The 23,877-nt window shown below is 47.7% G+C and overlaps 1 protein-coding gene across 3 annotated transcripts in view; it reads left to right on the top strand.

The window, feature by feature from the left end:
* The window catches only part of LOC149335896 (uncharacterized), a 113,941-nt gene that overhangs the window by 78,325 nt on the left and 11,739 nt on the right, over nucleotides 1-23,877 (top strand). For 2 of the 3 annotated variants that reach the window (XM_089552444.1, XM_089552445.1), the window contains exons 2-4: nucleotides 19,682-20,139; nucleotides 22,244-22,447; nucleotides 23,566-23,619. In XM_089552444.1, the coding sequence (XP_089408570.1) occupies nucleotides 19,682-20,139; nucleotides 22,244-22,447; nucleotides 23,566-23,619 (716 nt within the window). The remainder of the gene's footprint in view (nucleotides 1-19,681; nucleotides 20,140-22,243; nucleotides 22,448-23,565; nucleotides 23,620-23,877) is intronic. The other variant, XM_089552443.1, reaches the window with a different exon arrangement.

The raw sequence follows: 23,877 nt of genomic DNA, 5'->3' as shown, positions 1-23,877 counted from the left end.
TTTTCCTTTCTTTCCACCGCGTCCTCGCGCTCTTTCGTTCCGTTGAACAGACAAGACGTGGGCCCGGTCTTCTTCATCGTTCCGTACCAATCTTTCTCGGGGAACTCTTTCCCGCACCGTATAGAGCCGGGCTAGCAATTTTCATTTCTTTTCGGGATCTCTTTTTTTTTTTTCGTTTCGGAATAAACAGTGGAAATCGCGGCCTTTATTTTCTACGCCCTCTGGAAATAAAGGAAGCGGAATGGGCCGGCCCCGGACACCAATGGAAAAAAAAATTGCGAAAATACATTTCTCGGGTGCATTCCCGGCCTCGCCACCACGTTTGCGCCCCGCCGCCATTTCTTGTTAGATAATTTGTAGTCAAGTGGGCAGCTGTTAATGCGGCGGCTTCCTGTCTACTTCACTTCGGGAGAAACCTTGCTGAATAAGGAAAGAAGAGAAGAGAGTGAGGGTGAGGGGCGATAGAAAAAGCGCAGTGAACCAAGTCGGAAAGAATGTTGAATTGCTGGGCGAAAGAATTGCCGACACCAATTTTCGCAGTTTTCATACACGTTATGTGTGGCTCGTTCTACTTCTTTGCAGAGTCGTATAAACTGCACAGAAAGATACTAATAATGCATAGAGTTTGCAGCATGTTTTTTGCTTTTTAATATTTTAGGAAGGGAAGGGGGGAGGGGAAGCTACTTCTGAAATTAAGTGCGACACTCTGGCCAGGTATAGGTATGCGAGTACAAGCGAGTACAGCCAAGAAGAGCTTTGTAATGCGTCCGAAAAGTTGCTAAAGTGAGTGGAAACGGGCTTGACCACAAACGAAGGGATGTATTCTGATAGCTATAACAAATGACGTGCCGTCATTAACTCCTTTCAGTCGTCGTTAAAAGTGCCCAGGTCACTGTATGTGAACGGTGTGATTACTCAAATACGAATGTTAGGGGATTGGGACTAACGTATAAACGGGTGGGACATGAAAGTGTTTTACGCGTTTTTTTTTTTTTTCGTGTGAATAAGACTTTATGTGTATGGTTCTTTTGTTCTGACAACGTTTCCACAGTACCGACGGGGGCTCCTTAAAATAAAGTTACGTGATCATAAAATAATCTTGCTGGGCATTACTTATGCGCACATATTTTAGCAGTGCAAGAAATGCAAATGCAAGCCGATCTTCAAAGATGCGACTTTGTTCTTTCCAAGCACGCGAATAAGTTTCGGTGTTAGTTGACGGAAGCGTTGTATTAGTAGAAGCAAACACCGAAGTAGTAAAAGACAGTAGGAAAGAATTAAAACAGCGTTATAATTTATATTTTTTCTTCAAGCATAAGAAAAGACAGAAGACGTCAAGATATGGTTGTGATCACAATATCCACAAAGATTATGTGATTATAATACAGGCGTTTACAGTACGTGAGGCTACGGCGCCCATGTTTGCGGCACACGCAATTTCAATAGCGCAATGCAATACAACGGTAGATATAATGCATGCACTTATAACCAGTGCAACAAACGGTAGATATAATGTATGTACTTATAACTAGAGCCATTGCTACAACTGACCCTAATTGTCGTTGGAATAATTAAGTTTAATTCTTAGCAGGCCGCCGCGGTGGCTCAGTGGTTACGGCACTCGGATGCTGACCCGAAAGACGCGGGTTCGATCCCTGCCACAATGGTCAAATTTCGATGAAGGCGGAAATTTAGAGGTACATGCACTGTGCGATGTCAGTGCACATTAAAGAATCCCAGGTGGTCGAAATTTCCGGAGCCCTCCACTACGGCGTCCCTCATAGCCTGAGTCGGTTTGGGACGTTAAACCCCATAAACAAACAAAACCTTAATTAGTAGCAATGCGTTGTTCCTCCGTCACGGGCTGCTTAAATGCTCTCTCGTTTACGCAATATCTCACATATTACCGACTATCTATAGTTCTCTTTTCGGGCTGAGTTACATCTTTGGTGCTCACTGATCAGTAAGGCTGTTGATTGCGACTTGCAGCCGAAAAAGACTAACATTAAACAGGCATCGATGCGCTCACTTACTGCTAAACTGTAAAACGCCAATTGTTCATAGGCAAAAAAAAATAAAGAAAGATAAGCAACCAGATAAGCAAAGCGAAGTGAAAACGGCGGGATTGAGGAATTATGCGTCAACTGTTAAATGGCGGCCCGGCAGAGTCGCTCTGACGCCTACATTTCGAAAAAAAAAAATTTATCAAGCGAGGGTTGCACGTGAGGTTTCCGTAATGTAGCAGAGAGGTGGCGCAGCATAGGCCGCTCTCGCCGTTAGGGCTGCCCGGAACGCGTTGCTTCATACGGACGCGCCTTCTGCTCCAGACAGCCGAGCCCACTCTCCCCCCTCCGCCGCCTCCTCTCCCCTCTCTCGCCGTTCGCCTCTTACCGGCTCCCCCGCTCCTTACGCAGTCCGCAATGGCAAGAAATCGATTGGTGTCCGCCAAATTTAAAGCGGTCGGTGCGCCCGGCGTTTTCTTTATGTATTTATTTAACGGCCGCACCATACGTACGGCTGGCGGACCGGTCGAAACGCATAATATACGCACACGCCCGCACGCGCGCGTGTGTGTGTGCGTGCGTGTGTGTGTGTGTGTGTGTGTGTGTGTGTGTGTGTGTGTGTGTGTGTGTGTGTGTGTGTGTGTGTGTGTGTGTGTGTGTGTGTGTGTGTGTGTGTGTGTGTGTGTGTGTGTGTGTGTGTGTGTGTGTGTGTGTGTGTGTGTGTGTGTGAACTATTCGATGACGCCTCACTCTAACACCTTACAATTACATTCGCTGACATTCGACAGAGAGAGAAAGAGAACAACATTGCAGTTTTAGCATAGTGTTTACGACGTCCGTTGTTACCGCTTACCGCCTCAGTAGCTGTCAGTGCCTATGCACAGGTGGTCTCCGAAGCGTCAGACACAGCCGCAATGGCCGTCGTGACGTCAGAACTTTTTGAGCTCACGAACGTCAGCTGTGGCGTCAAGGGGCAGTCGCGACTCCATTTTCCGGGGATACAAAGCCGCAATCGATCCCTGCAAATATTGGCGTAACGTGCTCTGAACGCCACTGACGCTGCCTACAGCCACCAAACTCACTAAATGAAAGCTGTCATGAAAAAAAAAAATTGAAGTGATCAACTGCGTAGTTGCGGAGGAAATGGGATAGCATTTTTCTCTCATTCGCCAATCTGAACACAACCAAGCGCAGCCGTCAACTGTCGCCGAGCCGGCCAGCGCGCTCGGCATGTCTCGGGGTGTCATGACGTCACACACCCCGCCGACCAATCAGCGAGTGTCATGACACACAGCGCCGCCGGACGCCGCGTTTTTTCTCCGATTCGGCTTGTAATGTTATCGCGTTAAAAAGTGCAAAGACAGAGACACCAAGCGCATGTCGGTGTGTGAGCCTCTTTACAAAGGGATGCCGATGTGGGACGACCGATTTCAGTGCTTACTAAACACGCGGCTCAACGTTTAGCGCTTTAACCTAGCTATAGATTAGGGGTTATATACTTAAGGAATTGCATGTTTTTTCATAGTGCTACCGGGCTTCGCTTCTTTGTCGGCTGTCATCTTTGCGCTGCCGTATAGAGGCGCTACCGTGACAAGAAGTCGAAGTCGAGCTTTCTTCCCGACCAGCCCCGCAATCCAGTTGGCGTTGCAGCGTGTATCGCAGATCTCATAGAACCTGGAGAAGCACTTTTAGTTCGCCCGGCTACCACCACGCGCTGCGTGTAGCCTAACATCCATAATTACCGCAAAAAATTTTGACGTCTGGCACATCCCACTGATTAGCTATGGCTGTCTTAACTGGTCTGTGCGAGTGCAGGGACTATTTTAAGAGTCGGAGCTTGCTGCGTGTAGGAAGAGTACGCCTGTCAATGTGTCGGCGCAGCATCTCATAGAACTCTAGTTAAGTACCTTCACTGATTTACGTATTGTTTGCTAGCGGCGGTTGATAGATGGCGCTAGCTGGTGATGTCCAGAAAAGCTGGTTATGAAAACCCTATGCCAGGATTCGCACTGTCATCGACGAAGTTAGGAGCACTGTCGGATTTCCTGTAAAGCTTCATGTTGCGCGCATTCTTTGCTTATCATTACTAATATTTTTGCATCAACTATTTATATAATCTGTTCACTCATGCCTCTGCAAGCATAAAGCATTTCTCAGCTCTAAAATATCGAGTTTTATAGGCATGACATGCCGTCAGCAGCGGCGGCGTCGGTGGCCTGTGTCTGCATCGAGCACCCCTGCTAAGTCGTGCAGCAGTCGAGAACCTGCAAGGTGTCTGCCGCGTCACAGGGTTTTTGTTTTCAGGCGTGTTGTGAACAACTTATGCCACCCCTCAACTCTCAATTTGTGCCATGTTGAGGCATTTTTGTTGTTTTTATTCGTCATGGCGAATTTTACACTAGACCAATTAGAGGAAAACCATGCGGCCTGAAACTTTTGGCCGAGGCTATACGCAGCATGTTCTTAATTTGACTCAGCTATACCGTGGCAGCTGTAACATCGCAAAAAAAAAAAAAACAAATCACCGGGTGGTTACCCTTGTGACAATGCGAATCGCAGCAACAGCTGGGGTGGCACGAAATTTTCATGCCAACCGTAGTATTAGCATCTGTGAGTACAGGGAGTGAGATGTCTCTCGCGTTTATACGGCTGTACTCGCATAAGTGCGACGCGTTTAAGCTCAAGTGAGCTCATTGTGCTGAAAGTATAGGAATAGCCGAGTGTAGTAACCCAGCCATGAGGTGGTGGGGGGGGGGGGGGGGGGGCTGTTACGCGTACGACCTTGCACCATAGTCGCTCATCCGTGACGCAGGGAGAGAGAGGGAGGAGTAAGGACAACGCCGACGACGACGTAATTTCGCCGCCATATACAGCTCTCGCTGTAAAACAACAGAAATAAAGAAAAAACAGAAAGGAAAAAGAAAGAAGGAAAGAAGCAGAAAATAAAAGGAGTTTATTGCGGTGCAGCATGTTTTTTCATGCCTTCCTGTACACCATGTGGCGCCATGCTAATCGACTTGCACCTGAAGTCGATGGTTAATGCGACCGGTCGACGAGCTATAGAGGAAAGGCAATGCGGCCGTCGTCATAGCAGTGCGATGGTCAGTGCGAGCTCCTTTCCCCTCTATTTAATATTTAATAAGCGTCCGCGGTAGAAGAATGGGGGAATGGGGGTGAAGAGGTGGTTCTTTGAAAGGGGAACATGAACAAGGGGAAGGAGGAAAGCCCCAGTCGACGGACGTTCTGTTATGACAAGGGAACTTGTCGGAAGGGGAAGACAACTCTTAGGCGAAGAGGAGTCCTTTATTCGAAAGGCTGGTCAGCGGACGGGGTTTCCCTCCCCGTTTCCCTTCGCCCAAGTTTTCGTTAATAAGAGCCCTGTTTGTTTCTTCTTCGTACATTGCTATCGTTTCCGATCGGTTATTATTTATTCATTTTTCCTTTTTTCTTTTAAGAGGGTGCGGTATTGCTCTTGTTAGTGTCCATGACGTGTCTTGCATGCGTGGTCAGAGCGCAATATGGGGTATTCTAAGAATCGGAATCTTCTTTTAGCGCAATTTGCAAACCGCAGGCAGTCCTTTTCGTCGGCCCTCCATCTCGTCTCTAAACATAGCTAAAGTTGAGCTCGGAGCGACGGGCCGCTGGCGGCGCCCGTCTCACCACTACTTTCCCAAATCACCGCTATCACTCGCCATTTTCTAGAGGTTAACACTTAATTGCGTTTTGCTCAACCCTTGTCCCAGGCTTCCTGTGGCATTGTTTAGCGAAGGCCAGGTATAGACGCGAGTTTTGTGACGTCACGCTGTGCTTCGTGACGCAGGAAAGGTTGGTTTATTGGGGTTTAACGTCGCAAAGCAACTCATGCCATGAGGGACGCCGTGGTGAAGGGCTCCGGAAATTTTGACCACCTGGGGTTCTTTAACGTGGACTGATGTCGCACAATACACGGGCCTCTAGAATTTCGCCTCCATCGAAATTCGGCCACGGCAGCCGGGATCGAACCGGCGTCTTTCGGGCCAGCAGCCAAGTGCCGTAACCACTGAGCCACCTCGACGGGTACAGGAAAGGAGAGGCCGGAATCGGAAAACAAGTTGAACTAATAACATTCTCAATTTCTCCTAATGCCCCCATGTTGAGCTTAAAACCTTATAGAGATCCGCGACGGCGCGACTTTGAAAGGGTGGTTTGGGGCGGCATCTGTGGGGTGTTTTAGGAGCAGACGTTGCTCAGATTGAAGCGCATTACTAACTCCGTGGCAGCGTGGACACACCTGGCAAGCTTATTAGTTGCTGTGATAGCAATGCAATTTTTTTTTATTATTGAAGCGATACTCTACAAGACGAAGACAATGACAAGTTTTTGGATTTTCCTGGCATGTGATTACAGGGCTGACTAAATAACATCCACAGTTATCTACTGGCACTTAAACATAGTTAATATATGCAGAGTGCCCGTTCGATATGCTCGCTCGTATATTGATGAGCTCTGCCACTCTCAAAAGAGAGCCGCAGAGCGGTGGCTATGTGGTTGTGGCGCTCGGTTGCTGACCCGAAAGACGCGGGTTCGATCCCAGCCGCGGCGCTCGAATATCGATGGAGGCGAAATTGTAGAGGCCCGTGTACTGTGCGATGTATATATTGTGCACGTTAAAGAACCCCAGGTGGTGAAAATTTCCGGAACCATTCACTACGGCGTCCCTCATACCCCGAGTCGTTTTGGGACGTTAAACCCCCGTAAACCGGAAACGTTCTCAGAACAAATCGGGAAGATACACTGCGCTGAATAGATGTACCCCACGCTCGGTTAAACCATGCAGGGCCAATTCCACCTCTCCGTCCCACTTCCTATTTAAAGAAACGAAATAAAAATCACGGGATCAGTCAGTTAAAGAGAAAAACATTTGCGTTGCGCACTCTGCTTTTAAACCAAGAACCTGAGCTGCGCGAACGTTGCCGTTCAGATTACACGGAAGAACGGAAGGTGCTCAAACAACGCTCGGTCAAAACGGAAGGGAGCCCCGAAATGCGCCCGCGTTCCCGTCCGGTGTGACCAACTACTGTCCGGTCGCCCCTTTTCTTTCCCCTGAAAATATATTGCATCGTCCTCCCGCAACGTCGTTACCTCGCGACGAGGTTTGCTTTCCCCTTTTTTTCCCCATTCCTGCTTGTGCGCGGCCTTCTTCCATGTTTCCTTTCGTGCGAAGCACCGGTGGCTGGCGCGTACAAAAACAAAACAGCAACCACCGCCGCGAAGGCGATGTGCCACCGGGTGGAACCTTGAATAAGGTTTGGAGGCGGGAAAAAGCGGGGGGGGGGGGGGGGGGGGGGGGGAGAGGAACAGGCTCGGCCAGGCAACGTTCAGACTTTGTTTCTTTCCCATTCCTCTTTCTTCGGGCAGGCGCGACGAGGCGACGAGACGCGCTTTTTTTTTTTCGCGTTTTCTCCTCCACGCCACCTCCTCCCCTTCCCTTTTCAATATTCCGCCGGCATCCCCGACGACCTACGTAGCATAGCACGCTCGTTTGCATATGCCTTCTTTGTTTGAGGTTCGCGAAAGGGGGAAGCGGCGCGGCGCGTCCTTCCCTTTTTTTCTTTTTTTTTCTACCCTATGCACTCGCTCGCTCGCCTTGTAGCTGGTGGATGCGTGAGAAAGATTAGGGAGCAAACCACGGTAGCCCCTCCCCACCACCTCCAGTTTTCCCCGTTTGTCCCTTTTTGTTACTTTTCCTTGCTATTCATTCAATCGGTTATTTTGCGACAACCAGCTTAAACTTTTTTGTTTGTTGCGTGGTTACGTATATTCTCCCTTTCTCTTTCCCTCCTATTGCGCATCTTCTCCGCACCTTTTCCGGACAAGAGGCAGCTTGTCCCCTATAACTTCTCTCTCTCATGTTCTTTTCTTTTTGTATTTCGTTCGTACCCGTTGTGTCCTTCGCTTCCTTGCCAGCGGCCGCCCGGGGACCGGGTGACAGACTTCCGCCTCCCTTCCCTTCCCCTCACCGACTCTCGCGCTTGCGTCATGGTTGCGTCATTACAGGACGCGATGACGTCACGCCTGCGCCCCGGGGCCGATACTACAGGGCGGGCCTGCGATTGGCTCGCTCGCAGCCTTCGTTGGCGAATGACGTAAGAGCCCTCTGGATTCTTCGTCTTGGGAGTGGGGATGCTTGCCGGAAGGAGCGCCTAGCGGCGCTAGATTCAACCGGCGCTCTCTCTCTCTCTCTTTTTTTTTCTTCTTTCTTACCAGGTTTTACGTTTACTACGCCCGTACGCTAGGTATTTTTGCTGAGCTGCCTTGAATTCACAGCCCCCCACCCCCCTTCTCTCTGCCTCTGGTCTTTATACCCTTCCGCAACTGACGGAGAAACCCGAACTCTCTTTGTGGGTGGATTAACTGGGCATCTGCGCTATTCCTTTCCGTCTTCGCCGACTTCCGAGGCGGTTAGAAGAGGTGCGTTTTTGCTCTGTAGGTGTTGGCTGATGCCGCGTCACTGGTGATCCCGGGGGTCGGATTGAGGCTGATCTCTTTTTTTTCCCCCTAATAGCCAGCTCCAGCATCACTGTCTCTGTTTTGGCTCGCGCCATGGCAGTAAATAATCGTGACGTGAAAAAAAAACAGCAAATAAAACAAATCTTGCGAGGGATTCACGCCTTGCAGCCTTTTTTTTTATCGTATATATATGTTGACGCTTCTTGAGCGGTAATGCGGATCTCCTCTCGTATCGAAATACGGTGTGCAGTGGGCGCCCAGTGTGTAGCGAGCGAGCACCCAGAAAAGTTTTGCTCGTGCAGACGAAGAAACGAAAGACAAGTCTAGGAGAAAAATAATTAAAGTTCTCGCTTCTGACTCGCGGGCAGGATTTTTGCGATCTCTATAACGCGTGTTGTCTGACATAGAACGAGTGTATGTCAGAATGAGGCATACGCCTCATGACAGTGCTACTGGGCTTCGAAGTTTTATAGCCGCCATGCCTCTTGTGCCCGCCTGTATATTTGTTATTGCGCTTGATCTTTGACGCGATAGCATTATAGGCCTCGTTCACCAGAAAATCTGGTGTCGGTGTTGTCGGCGTCGGTGTTGTGAGCGAAAAATCACGAGCATACATGGATCTGGCAGGTGGTCCCCAGAGAGCAACTTAGGGGGCAGGTGGGCCACCCAGGTCACGTGACCTTGTGGCGTCATCACAATCTGCCCACCGGATTGTGAGCAGACTGCCCACCCTTGCAGGTGACAGTTAAATTAATGATTGGTCGCTCGGGAAGAGCAGCCTGAGTCACACAAGGCCCACCGCTGGGAGCACCTGCCATCGCAGGGCAGTGGCGCATCGCTTAACCGCTGCACCACTGAGCCAGGAGTGGTATGATGACTCCCAGGCATCTATGAATGTAAAGTAGAGAATGACCTTCTGCATACATGGGAATTGACCCATTACGTTATTGCGTCATACCCTTAAGGCGGAGCTTCAGTGTTCCCTCCATTTTTTTTTTTTTGTGATGCCTTCCATGCTCATCTAGAACGTTACTAGCTGGAAATGAAAAGACTGTTGATAGAGAGCGTTGATGCGGCAGTGCGAGAGAATGAGGTTGCTGAGTGTAGTGCGCGAGGTGGGCAGGCGGCAACCACTCGGTAGTGCGATAGAATGCGGTTGCTGACAGGTGACAGGCTGCTACCACCCGAACGGCGAGACGTCTTGTTCGATGTAACCTGAAAGATTTAATTTTTTCGCGGTGACTGTTGTCTCATGGCATGCAGGAATCAGTTAAACCAATGTAAATGGTTTTCTGGACGACTGAAGCGCAGGAAGGAGCAATTATTGGGTGCCTGCGTTCAAGAATCATACCATGCTGGGCTTAATCTGGAGGATACGTTCTCTAGGAGCGTGATGTCATCGATAAAAACTCATTGTCCTCTTTTTAGACGTCCAATTTGTAAATCCTGACACTGACCAGAAGTGCAGACCGCGGTCAATACCGCGTACCATTCCGTGATGTCATTATCGCGAGCCGCACCGTGCGGGTATGCGGCATAGCGCGCGCGTGAGTGGGTATGTGTGTGTATGTGTGTACGTGTGCGTATGTGTGTGCGTGTGTGTGTAGGGTGGGGGGGGGGGGTCGACGAAGCGTTGTTGGGCGGAGACACTTGTTTACATACACCACCTGTTCCGCGACACTGAATTAAGCTACCTACAATATTGCGTAATCACCTAGTTTGCATGAAGGGTAGTCAGAGGGACACCATGGCGCCCTGTAATCTATCTGCACCACGCATGACGTAGGACCGATCCGCCCCATTTTCCGGTTCTCTAGTTCTTCGCTGAGCATAGCTGATTGTTCACTCACTCCTGTGCCCGTTATCACCCGAAGCACTGTATGCAGCTGCTGCCGACAAAAACGATTTTCTTTTGCATATGTGAACGGCGCAAAAGTTTGTGTGGTATCAGCTTTATACATTACCGTTCGTCAATGGGCAATTCAAGTGCAGGTTCTCAATGGGCAGATACTTCGCTTAGGGAATATTTTTGTCATCGCGATGAATATAGAGGGATCCCGATCAGGTAGGCTGAAGACGCGGGTTCCGAAGCCCTCTCCGTTTTATCCATTGCGCCGTTGCCGCTATGTATGCTCGTTTCAAGCCCTCATAGAAGCTCCGCGTCCTCATTAGAGAGCTACGTCTAGGGCTCGGCTTCGGATTGAAAGTCCCTGTATCCTGCTTCCCGTACCTTTCCTGATCTGGTTCTTCGAAAAAAAAAAATTACGAAGGAAGACATACGCCGCAGTGAGCGTTTGTCGGCGTTTTCAAATTTAACATTTTTTTTTTCTTACCGAGACCGATGGCGACTTCTTAGAGTCGTCTTTGTTGAATGATGTCTTGGAAAACGGGGAGAGGCTCGCTGATGTCCTTCCTGGTTGAATAGAAAGTGAGCGAGGGAGAGAGAACGCAGACACAGGGATGTCACTGCGCCTATTCTACTTTTTCTTTCTAATTAGGAGCTTCGTTTTATGCTACCCGTTTCACACAAAAAAAAACAGAAAATAAAAAATTCACTTCGCCGATTACGGAAACGCGACTAGATAAATATGCCACTCCGAAAAAACGGAGTCAGTTACCGATCGTGGTTCGTCCAGCCTTACCTCTCGTGTTCCGGTGGGATGATGTGTTCTACAAAACCTTCCTTTTATTTTTTTTTTTTGTTCGGGTAAATGTGGCATTCAGTGCAAAATAAGCTGCGGGCGGTGTTCTGTCATTCTTCTGTGTGCTATTTCATTGTTAGCTGACGCGTTCTCGTTTCCTTTTCTTGTACCAAAAAACATCAAATTAGAACTTGTGACATACAATTAGTAATTACTGGCTTGTGGAAGTTGAGACGTTTTTAGAGAACTGGACGAGACTAAAGGATGCGAATGTGTGAAGCTGGTAGGTGAAGCATGCATGGTTATATTTCCTCTTCTAAAATGGTGGCGTAATTGCCGATTAAAGCAGCGACGATCTTCAGGCTTTTCCTCAAAGCCCGGAAGGAGTGCGGACAAGCCTGGTGATGTCATCGATGGTACGATTTTAGATTTCCGTTGCCTTCGCCTTAATACATCCTGCCGTGCGTAGGGCATCACAGGGTTTACCTTCAATGGCATGTATTTTCTTCTTTAGACCACATGTTTCTTTGTTTAAACATAATATCACCGCTGTAGATGACGTCATAATGGATCCCTCTATCTGGCATCTTGCACTGCGGAGAAAGCACCATCGCAACTTTCTTTGCAATTACGTCACTGTTTCAAATTCTAGCACAGAAATACTTTACTTACTTTACTTGCAAGTTTTACGCATTGGATCCATTTAAGCTCTTCGAATTGTAACACCTCTTTAGCTATTCTTTAATGGTTCATCCAGCTCAGCTCCTGCATGCTTTTGCGATTGCTGCTAATCGGCTTCTTTTCGCGGGAAATGCTCGCGGTGACGTCACGGCGCGGGGATGGCGCGCGCGACTTGGAGGGCTGTACGCCAGACGGCTCCGTTCACGCGGACGTCACGGCATAAGGTCACGTGGCCAGCGAAGTCACGTAGAGCCCTCGCTCGGATGACATCACAGCGCTGGTCACGTGATAAGCAGACCCATGACCAGCCGTGCTACTACGCCAACGCATTTAGCGGGAATGATCTATTAACAGCTGCGCTGTGAAAGAAGGTGAAAAAGTAATCCGGACAAGTGGCTCCGGGTAATCTGAAACAGGTGCACAGTGCTGGGATATGCGGGAAGCATGAACAATGTAGGGCACTTGATGTAGTGAATTGGGGGGAAATTATGGACCAAGCAGAGGTTGAGGCGGTGTGTCGACCGACTAAAGAGTTCTTGGAGACCGGATTCAGACCATTGAGATGGTACGCTGATGATTCGTGAATATTCAGAATGAACGAAAACGAATGGAGCGGGTTTGGATCGATCCGAGCGTATTTGCTAGATGTGGTGGGTTCCAGACAAGCACTGGCACACTCAAGGTTTGATCCGATCAGGGTTTTGTATACCAGCAGTTTCATGGAAGTGGGAGGCATATCGAGGATTTCACGAATACTTGAAGTCTATTTGCAGATATGACGTTAGTGATGCGGCGCGCGCCAGAAAAGAGTGCTGCAGAGGGTGATAGATATTTACGTAATTAGAGGCATCTTATGGAGAGGATTGGAATTTCGTCAGGAAAAGGAAGGAAATGCGTGCCAAAATGTAATAAATAGAATGGTTTCAAGAAATAGAACACTTAATGCGCGCTATTCTGCAGAATGACCACGGTGCAATGCCGCTCATGCGTAATAATTCTCTGCCAAACTCGTCTTAAGTTATTGGAGAAAAGGAGTTTTGCAATTTGTTTTTCCTTGCCTGAGGTGCACCGCGCGTGAGTACTATCTAGGCTCCTATCTAGGCTCCTGTGAGTACTACTAGGCTCCTGTACAGTGCGTTTCATCTAAGACTTTACACAATTTTGTTTAAATAAGGTTTTTGAGTTAGAATAGCGCTTTTTACGGCATTTCATTGCCAGTGGTGTAATACATCAGAGTACAGCTAAGACGTGCTAACTAACAGGCTGGTTAACTAATAATCAGTAGTTAAATTTTAACTATCATTTTTAGGCTCCTTAATTACTGATCGGCGTGTTGCCCACAGTTAGTAATATCAGTATCAGTTTTTAGAATATCGAAAACCCGGTTACCCTCGGCGCTGTGGCCCACCCAATTTTGGCGACATTGCGCCTATATACATGAGCTTTCGAGGAGCTTGCAGGCAAAGCAACCTCTCCAGTGCACGTAACTCGTCGAAATTGCCATATTTTGTTCGTCCACAGAGCCGAGTGTAACAGCGTTTTCGAAATTCTGAAAAGTGATATGGATATTACGAACGTTAGGGCACACGCCTCTCAATATTTTAGGAGCCCAAGAAGAATAGTTAAAAAGCTTATTCATATTAGTTAACCAGCCTGCTAGTTAGCATGTCTTATCTGTATTTCGACGTACTACGCCGCTGATAATGCTATGTCGAAAAAAAGCGCTCTTATAACTCCAAAAGCCTTTTTTTAATTGTATAAAGACTTAGGTGAAGCACCCTGTATATAGTACTACAGCTCCTAAACGCTGGTCTTCCTAAGCAAGAATCCATAAAAGAAAAAAAAATTGGCAGTGGTTTAGCTCTGGTTAAACCTGGAGGATTGCGAAAGCAACGAGGAGAGAGGCGATGGAGAGCGCGCGGCGGCGGCCCCGGCACGCTAGCTATGCGCCGCTACTGCGCATGCGCTACTGGCGAGCGCGGCGGCGGCACCTCTGAGTCACCCGCGCAGCGACGGCGGCGGCGCGCCAGCTGTGCGCCGTGTGACGTCACTGCTCCTCGCGCATGCGCAGTATGGTTTTTCCTCGGCTCCGCGAAATGGGTCGGCGACTCGCGTAGTGTTGCTTTCGCAACAAAAGCTAGCAATCAAAATTGCTGCATAATTGACCGAACTTACTATCCATTTTTTCCCCGATACTGTCAATTTCTCTTCATTCTGGCAGCATAAAAGTCTGGAATCGAGTAAAACGTGGGGTGAAAGGGGGGGAGGACGCTTTCGAGGCCCCAAAGAAAACAGTCAACGCGTGCGAAAGAAGAAAAGACGGCGGGCAGGAGGTTCCTCCGATAAACTCGGAGAGAGCACAACAATCGCCCACATGCTTACGCCTGGATGGGCTTTTTCACTGCTGTCCTTCTTGCCTTCTTCGTTTGTTTTCCTTTCTTATTCGCGCGCAGTTGCAGCTCTGCACTTCATATCCCCTTTGTTGTCTCCCTACTGTCTTTCTCCTCTGTTTTTTTGTTTTCATACTGTTTTCTATAAAAACATGTTTCTAGTGGTTGTCCTCTAGATCTCTTCTTTGTTTCGCTTCATTACGTACTTTTTCTTCATTTCCTTGTTACTTTATTCCCTGGATCCACATAAAGAAGATTCCGTACATTTTTTTTCCTATTACCTTTCCGTTCTATCGTTTGCTTCCGTTTATTACGTACTTGATTTCTCTTTTTGTTTCAATTTCTTTCTTCCTTCCCTTCTTTATTTCTTTCCTTCCTTCCTTCTTTCTTTCTTTCCTCCCTCCTTTCTCTCTTTCTTTTCTTTCTTTCTTTTAGAAAGGGAACCTGTCGCAGCGTAATGCGCCGCGTCATCTGGAGCGAACCTGCAGCGCGGAGAGTTGGGCGAGCACTTGCTCTTGTCGAGTCCGAAGCGCCCTCCAGAGCGTGTTTTCGATAACAGCGCAGCGCCCTGTTGTCTTTTTCTTTGTCGCTTTCTTGGCCTTCTTTCGTTCCTTCCTTGTTTGTTTCCTGGCCTTTTCTATTCTTTATACCTCCTTGCTCATCTCTCCGAGTCCTTCTGTCGCGCTGCTGTTGTTTCCCACCTCTTTCTCTCTTTCTTTCCTTCTATCCTGGCGCTGATGTTCGTTCTGTACTGCCTTCTTATCTCATATTACATTTTCTTTGAACTGCTGGAATAAGAGCGGTGAAACAAGGACGCTATTACGACAAAAGGTACGGACAAAGGAAAAAAATAACGACGCCTCTTTCTTAAACGGGTCCCGGGTATGCCGTCAGAACGCGAAGTGCATTTTCTTCCAGGTTTTGTCGCGCTCACGGCTAGATTAGAGTCCCGATCGCTGCTAATAATAATAATAATAATAATAATAATAATAATAATAATAATAATAATAATAATAATAATAATAATAATAATAATAACTGCCAAAGGTTAGAGAGCGTAAGCTGGTCAGATGACAATAAAAATACTGAAATGTATTCACGAGGAAATATTTATAAAATTCACAAGGACACCCAGTTCTATTGCGAGTTGGCAGTGCGGTAACATCAGCAGCTGCTGATGCGTTTACCGGAAGTGACGTCACTTCCCTCCAGCCATTGAGAATGCTCCGGTCTGGTGACGTCACTTTTCTCCAGGCGAATTTTATGACTGACGACGGATTTTGGCCCATAGGGGCTTTCAATGCTATCGCGTTTAAAAAAAAAAAACCTCTTTGGTCGCTCTATTCGTGCTTGAGCATTGAACGGAAGCGGTGTTACTTACTGGCCTAATAACTACCGGTACCATGTGGACAATCATATGCAAATAAATAAATCCTGTTTGCAGACGACTGCAGTTTGTATCGACGCATATCATGTAACAGCGATAAAACCCATATTCAAACTGACCTCAGCGAAATAACAAACTGGCACGCCCGATGGCTGATCACGTTGCAAATACATGAAAGTATCCCGCAGATGTAATAACCTAAATTATCACTATTCTCGAAGCTCAATAGCCCTAACACAAGTAAAATTGTGCCGATAACTAGGCATTATAATGATTAGCAAACTGTCATCGCTTCAGCACATTCTAAACGTAGCAGCTGGAAGTTCAAAATCATTCAACCGACTGAGAAGATTGCTTGCTGGCCATGTCCCCTCTTTCTATCCACAAACTCGCCTACGAAGTGTTCATTCGCACAGAGCTGACATATCCCTCGCCAATTTGGAACCCCCACCGGACTTACCCCAGCAAGCACTGAAACCCCACTGGACGTTCAAGGGACGTCCGAAAGACGTCCCACACGTCCCTAGGACATCCAAGGGAGCTTCAGTGCCCATTGGGATCTTATTGACGCATTACAATCAGTGCAAAATCGCTCAGCTCGACGTATAACATCATGTTACGACTGGAGAACTAGTGTGCAGGCATAAAATCATCGCTCGACATACCGCTGCTGTCTTTTCGTCGCAAAATTGCCTAACTTTGTCTTTTCCATAAACTATTACGATTTCCCTTCACTTGCACAACGCACTCCTACTTCCATCCAGCATGAACATCGCGCCGCCTTTTTAACAGTTTTGTCTGCAGCTTTTACATGGCTCCACTAATGCTTTCTATAAATCCTTCTTGCCATCAGCCATAGGAGCATAGAATGAGCTGCCGGAGCCTTTATCAACAGAGCGCGATGCTAATAAATTCAAGGATCTACCCTTAGACCATATTTATCATTAAACGTAATTAACGCCTATATCCTACTACTCCTCATGTATCACAGCTGCACTTCTTATTAACATTTTCCCGAGTTATTTGTCGCACTCTTATCCGTATTATGTGCGCCCCTTTTGCTCTTGTATGCATATTTCTGGATGATCACAGTGTGTCTGTGTAATATGTTTGTCTCGCCCTTTTGCAATGTCCTGTAAAAGTTTAAGTTCGTCTTCTTTTTACTGCTATGTAATCACATTCTACTCTTGTTTCCCCCCCCCCCCCCCCCCCCGCCACACTTATGAAATAACCTTATAGAGGCCCTTAAGGGACAATGTATGATGATGATGATGATTATGTCCACGGCATAATCGAACTATCAGCTCTAAGAACAAAATATCGTCTTTACCTAAAACTTTTAAGGACGATTACGATTCCTCCTAGTGCGAAATTTGAGCGCAGCTCTGTCTGTGTCTCAGGCTCTCTAGGTTCATTGTTTTGCTTTGCTGGGGCGTCGCCACGCCTGGCTACGATATTAATTAGGTAGTAGCATTAGTTGAAGAATACAATTATGTGCAACGTACAGCGCGCGAGAATGCGCGTGTTAGTTCGATAGCAGTTTTAGTAGAAGATGACGATATGCAAAGCACAGCGCGACGGTGTGTCGCAGTTTAACACGAGTCGCCTCCTATGTCTTGGCTTATACCCCGCAGTGCGTACGCGTCATTATCTTCTTGACGACAACAACAACATTAACAGTAACACGAGGCGTGATCGGCTGCGGCGATAGCCTGGTGCTCTCATGCAGTGTTCAGCGAAGCTGATCTGTCCGCGGTGCCGCGGGTTCGAATCCCAGTCGAGGCAGTGTTTATCCATTGTTTGGCTCGTTTACACCGCCGGCGATGGCGCGGCTCAACCCACGAACGGGCTAAAAGGCACCTAGTTAAGAATGAGATAGACACTGCGTGCAGGCTCCAATGTTGAGATTGTTGAAATACCGACATTAAATGTTGGTGTACCGCCCTCCGAATCATGTCCGGCGTTGTCGCCTGTTTTTTGTCACGCGCCGCATTCCACCATCTCGAGACGAGGGACATCCACGGGACATCCATGGGACATCATCCGACGTCCATTCTGTGGCGCAGTCGCGTCCACCGGCGTCGTCTCTCTCAGCATAGTACATATCTGGATTTCACGCCCCGCCCACAGCTTCCCGACAGACCGTCAGGTGTTACGTGCTTGCATACGCCAGAGCCGGTAGAAGTTTCATCCACCCTTCGAAAGTTTCCGAGTGACTCTGACCTGATAATAGTTTGAGAGATATGTCTTCACAGCTCAGAGTTCATTCAGAAAATATATGCAAAATTTACACGCAGAAAAAGAATACAGAAAGAGGTCCCAGAGTTCACCACTTTAGTGGGACCTCCGCAAAAGGTCCTGCTCGCAGAGTGGGGAGACCGGCCGCGGCTGGGCTTTGCCATGCAGAGTTTTCTTTGCAAGTGTTCCGCGTATGTAGAGGGAAACAGAGGCGCAAGTCAAAGGCACGGATAAAACAAAAAGCCCAGTAACATTTATACCGCGTCCACGTACAGGCGCGGCCATAAGTAAACGGAGCACGTTATTGCGTTCGAAGTGCAACCACGCTTTCTCCATTGGTAATGAAGAAGCGTTGTTTGTCTACAAGAAAGCCCACCATCCTCCGCTACCAGCATGCGAGCACCACTGCTGGAAATTTCAATTAGGTGACGCGTGAAAAATATTCGAAGACAGTTGCGTGCTCCGTTTACTTTTGTCCGCGCCTGTACGTTACATCACTGTTGACGAACCTGGTAAGGTACGGTTATAATGGGCACATGAAAAGTATCGTACGACTCTCTACAATACTATACTAGCTGGAGAGACTTGCAAAAGTAGGCCGTCTTGTTTGAAGATACAGACGCCATCCGGTCCCTACTTTTCTCGGAGTGTCTCAGAGTGGCGAGGACTCCTAGTGCCGGCAGCAGATTAATATGAGGTGCCTGTGCTGTCTGCCTTTGTCGTCTGTGCTGAATTTGGCGCCATTTTAGTTGCATTTATAATTCCTGCGTCCTACTTTTTCTTGGTTCCTGAACAATCGGCTTACCCTCAATTCACCTCAAAGTGAGGCGAAGCATGCTTTGCAGGCGCGCCACTAGACGCCATCTTTGTTCAAACAGAAAGGGTTGAAAGTAAAGGATGCGACGATTACCAGTTGTGTCTGTGAAACGTCTGCCGACGAGGCCTGATATCTTATTGTTGCTGTATTTTAGTGCACACGCTGCATGGAATGATTCTGCCCTAAGTGTTCGGGTTAGTCTCCGTCAGAAATATGCGTCTGTGCTGCGTTCATACCCGAGTTTTTCTTTTCTAGGAAATATTAGGGCCCTTTGGGTGTCAACTTCCTTTTTTCTGATTGGTTTCGTTGATTGAGTGCCCTCTTTTAGGTTTCTGTTGCGTATCCTGTTCACCTAAAATTGGTAAATTGGTTTTTGAGGAAAGGAAATGGCGCAGTATCTGTCTTACATATCTCGGTGGACACCTGAACCGCGCTGTAAGGGAAGGTGGGAGTGAAAGAAGAAAGAGAGAAAGAGGTCTCTGTTCACCTGCTTTTTGCGTTTTGTGTCTTCCGTTCAGAAAAAAAAAAGGGGAGTACAAGGCTTCAGCTAAAGAATAGGAACGGGGAACGAGGCCTGCACTAGACTGTATCAGACCGAATAGAAAATAGACTAAAAAACTTACTAATGTATCGCTTTTCTCAAAATGGTGGCGTTCCGAGATTTTCGTGCCCACTAAACAACCCGGTCATCTCTGTTGTGGAGCACTTCCAGATCGAGCTCAGCATGCATTACTTTTGTACCTCATGCGGGCCGTATAGCGCAGTTCGTGAGCAAACAGCAAACTGCCATTATAATGGCTGTTCCACTGTATTTTTGTTCATTCGCCTTAGTTCCCATTGATTTTTAATTTTGTTTTGCTTTAACTGTAGAATTAAGGCAAAACTGTACAATTAATATGCTGCGTACACCTATGTGCAGCGCATTAATTTCTTGTCGTCTCACTTTCGTCAGCTTCCGCCCCTCCTGCCATTGTTGCGCGCGATCGAAGCCCCCCGCATTCTGAGCGTGTCGCCTCTCGTGTTCCTCTGTGCAGATGTCCAACAGCACGCAGAGGGCCTCAGCAGCCGAAGAAGCCGACCCGCAGCCGGAGGAACACCCCAAGCAGCAACAGCAGCAGCAGCAGCAGCAGCGGCAGGCGCCCGAATGCCGAGGCCCCGGCGAGCCCGCCCCGAGCGCCCGGACCTCATCACCGCCTCCGGCAACGGAGTCGCCGCCGGCGACGCAGGCGCCATCCGACGGCGACGGCCTGCAACAAGCGCCGCCGACCACGCCCCCTTCGGCGGCGACGGCGGAAGAGCCGGAAGCGGAAGTGACGACGGAGCCGAGGACTGCCGAAGCCGAGACGACGCGGCCCGACGCGACGGCGAGGCTACAGCCGCCGGCGGCGGAAGCCGCGGCTACGCCCGCGCCCGACGCCAAGAAGCCCTCGCCGGTGCCCTCCGTCGCCTCGGCGGCCGGCGGCGCACCCGTCGTCGTCGTTCCAGACACCAGGTGCGCCGCCAGGGAAAATGAATGTGGAGCACCTTAATGTGCACTCACTCACTTTAATGTGTAACGCAGACATGTGAAAGTGCAGATGCGAAATGGAACATTTGCAGAAATCTGTAAGACAACTTCCCCGCAAGTCTTATATCCAATTCAAAGGTCTCGTTCCCGGACGACACTCTCGCATTCTTTGCGGAAACGAAAAGAGTCAAGTTCTCTCTTCTGCATGAGTAAACTCAGAAACGTCGCCAGTTTACTTCAAGATGGCCCCGATAGAGCAGTCGAAAGAGTACAATGGTACAGTATAGAAAAGGGCATTATGTCAACCTCCTGTAGTACTGCAGTAGAGGCTAGGCAGGACATACAAAGTTTTCACTGACGTATCCGCCATCTCTGCAGGTGCAGAAAGCGCAGCGAAAGCCTCGGTGTTTTGTTAAACCACTTATTGCCAACCAGTTCCCGTATAAACTGTGGAAGCTAGCCGCAGTACCCAAAGATGGCGTCCGTGACGTCACATGAAAACTATCTTTTTGTTCCTGTGCCAGCAGTAGTGAGCTACCACATACTAAACTTTATAAAAATTTTCTGCTGAACAATACCTTCCCAACTTACTCCCTCATGCCCCTTATAGCCAGAACAAGGAACAACCCACTCCCCACAGCACTGTGACAATTAAAGGACGGTCTCCCTCCTTTTCCTGACTACACTCTGCTGCAGGCAGAGCTCTACCATCGAGAGTTTTCATTCGCTCATGGATTGTGAGTGTGTCGTCTGGGTTCGAGACCTTTTGGTTGGTTGGAAAACAAGCCTGGCAGAGAAGATGATTTACAGGTTTCTGCAAACGGTTCATTCTGTGCAGTGTCAGTGGACTTTTAAAAAATTAAGGTGGTCAAAAGCAGTCAAGATCCCGATTAATCCTGCTGCTGCGGCGGCTCTGAAGCACTTAAATTGCCTTTTAAAAGCAGGCCACAGGTAAGAGATGCCCGAAATATTGAAACAGTTCAGCAAATGACACTAGTGAAAGAATTTTAAAGATTGCGCATGCGTCATGTTATGAATGCCATATTTGTGCTCCCAATAAACCAACCAACCAACCAACCATTCGTATGCTCGTAGCTATTGCATTTAATCATTCCAACTTATTTCAACACATTACCATTCGTCTTAATCCGTGGCCCATTTCTAGAAGCTAGCAAACATGCTGCATATAAGGCATCGGTGGCACTTTAAAGCCTTTGAGCAGCTCTGAATGGTTTATTCAGGTGCCACAAAAGATTTAGCAGTGCATGCAATTTGGTTGGTCGCAATGAAATGAAAAATCCACTGCATGCACTGTCGCCGACAAAAGTGCGGACACAGGAACCACCTGACTGTGTGCAGGGACTGGAAAATAAATGGAGATTAAACATCCCCACTCTTTTCGCAGTTCACAATGAACTGTTTTTCATTTTCAACCCGCTTTGTTTCTCTTGGTACAGATCTTTGTCCACAATATCACTCTGCAAAGCTTAGCTGGACTGTTCTTGTCATAAATTTTTGTGCACTGGCGTTATGCTACAGACAACCATGCATCTTTCAGCATATTCAGTGTCGCTTCACCCACTGCTTGCAGCTTGCCTACGTCTTTCCCTGACTATTTTCTAATGCGTCACCTTTAAGCTGCACTGCTGGCTTAGTCTTCTATTTTGCAGCCACTGACTTTCTGGGCTTCTTTCTCCCCTCCAAAGTCTGATTTTCCCCCTCATTCATTCATTTCTCATTACACGAACAACACTGTCATATGAATGTTGGGCCCCTTGTAAGTCTTCCGTCAGGAAGACATGTTTGTTGGGAATGATTGCTTGGGTTTCTCGGAACAGAAGCTAGAAAAAAAAGCTCCCCACTTTCCTGAAGCACTTGGAAAGACTTTTTTTAGAGATGAATATTAATGCTCAAATTCATCTACATTCTTTTTTTTTTTTTGAAGCGGGGAGCTGTACACATGTTTTACCATAAAAATTTTAGCAGTGTCATGCAGAGACGGTTACACTGATTTATCTGCTGTGATCGTTCTCTAGTTTCCCCTCTCTAGCCTCGTTCTGAAGGTGTCTCTCTCTCTCCTGTGCAACAGCCCATCGTGGGCGGGACCAAGCCGTGTCGGCATTTCGGTGTCCGAGCCGTCGGGCGGCGGAGACTCGGGCCGGGTGTGTGGGAGCCTGCAGAACAACAACAACAGTGGATCGCCTCCCCAGGAGGTGTCGGCTACGACACCCGTGCGCGACAAGCAGTCCAAGACATGTTGCTTCTGCTGGTGCTGTTGCTGTAGTTGTTCTTGGTGAGTGTGTGCCATATACACAATTCCTGCACTTTATACAGAATTCACAACCCTGCATCAAGCTGCCTTTCCGACACGACAAGCAGCTTTGTCACCTTACACTCAGAGACAGTACATCCAGGCACAAATGAACTTTAGGAAATCCAAGCAACTTACTGCTCAGTGATTTTCGACCCAGTAGTCAGACTTGCAAGGCTTACAGATTGACTATACTTTCTAAAGCAAGATTCAAATCTTTTAACTCTTCTATAATTTGTTTAAAAAGTTGTTGAATGGAGGGAGTACTTTGAAATGCAGTCTGTGCAACTAACCAGTCTGAATGGGCAAGGTTTAACGCTTGCTGAACTCAGAATGCAGTGACTTTGGCACAAAAAAAAAAATAAAACTCTTAACCCATAGATCGCTAATGCTTTCATCACAGTTCGTTTACAAATGTAGTCATGGCCAAAAGTTTGCGGAATGAGGATTCGCGGAAAAAAATTCGTTTTGTCCATAGCCTCACTAGTCAGCCAGCTGGTATTCTTCCAGGAGATGGATAATGCATGTACCGTCATGCTTCAGTGGTTTTATTTATCGACCTGCTCTTCCCTAGCCACACATGAAATTTTTTTCCGTGAACCCACATCTCGTAATCTTTTGTCCATGACTGTACATCGTGCACTTCCAGTAGTACATGGCACAATGTAGCACTAGTGACAGCTGTGCACTGATAAGTTTACGTTACTGCATCACACAAGTCTGAGCAAACCATGGCGTTTGGTAGATTCAAAGTGCAGAACATAATATGGGTACATTTTCTTACACACTTTATTTGGAAAGACGGGATGGGTAGTTTAGATTTGACAGAATGTGGTAAGTGGAGGCAGTTTTCTGTCAGTTTGCAAAGTATGGCCAGCAATTTTATCTGTTATAAAGAAGATTGCCTTGGTGCATCAGAGAACCATTCGACTGTGGTATTCAGTACACATTTGTCATGCCCACCGAGGGTAAATTAATTGGCAGTATATACCCATGATTTCTGCATAAATCAGTGGCCTCACTCTAGCCTTGACTTTATGAGGCCGTGCCTTTGGTAAAAACTTAATGATTTTTGTTCTTGTGTTTCACTGTTTTTGTAGGAGAGGATCACGGCCAGGCTATGCAAGCTTGCAGAAACCCGTCAAGCTTCCCAGGTGGGTTTGAGCATAGCTGCTGAATGCAGCACTAACAGGCAGCATTAGTAAGAGTGAGAGGGTAAAGGAAAACCAGGAAGGTTATGCTGGGTGTAGCGGCCAATTTGCTGCCTTGCATATGGGGCAGGGATATAAAGGGGGTGATGAGAAGCAAGAGAGAAAAACATATGTTCAGGCCATCCTTTCCATAGTGTAAGACCATGAACGTTAATCCTTCATAGTGATTTAAAATAAATTTTTAAAAAATGGCATCGGCAT

The sequence above is a fragment of the Amblyomma mixtum genome, chromosome 7 (assembly GCF_055824585.1).
Source record: "Amblyomma mixtum isolate Tamu chromosome 7, ASM5582458v1, whole genome shotgun sequence".
Taxonomy (NCBI): domain Eukaryota; kingdom Metazoa; phylum Arthropoda; class Arachnida; order Ixodida; family Ixodidae; genus Amblyomma; species Amblyomma mixtum.
The sequence above is the reverse complement of the archived record's forward strand: the minus strand, read 5'-3'. Positions and strand labels throughout refer to the sequence as shown.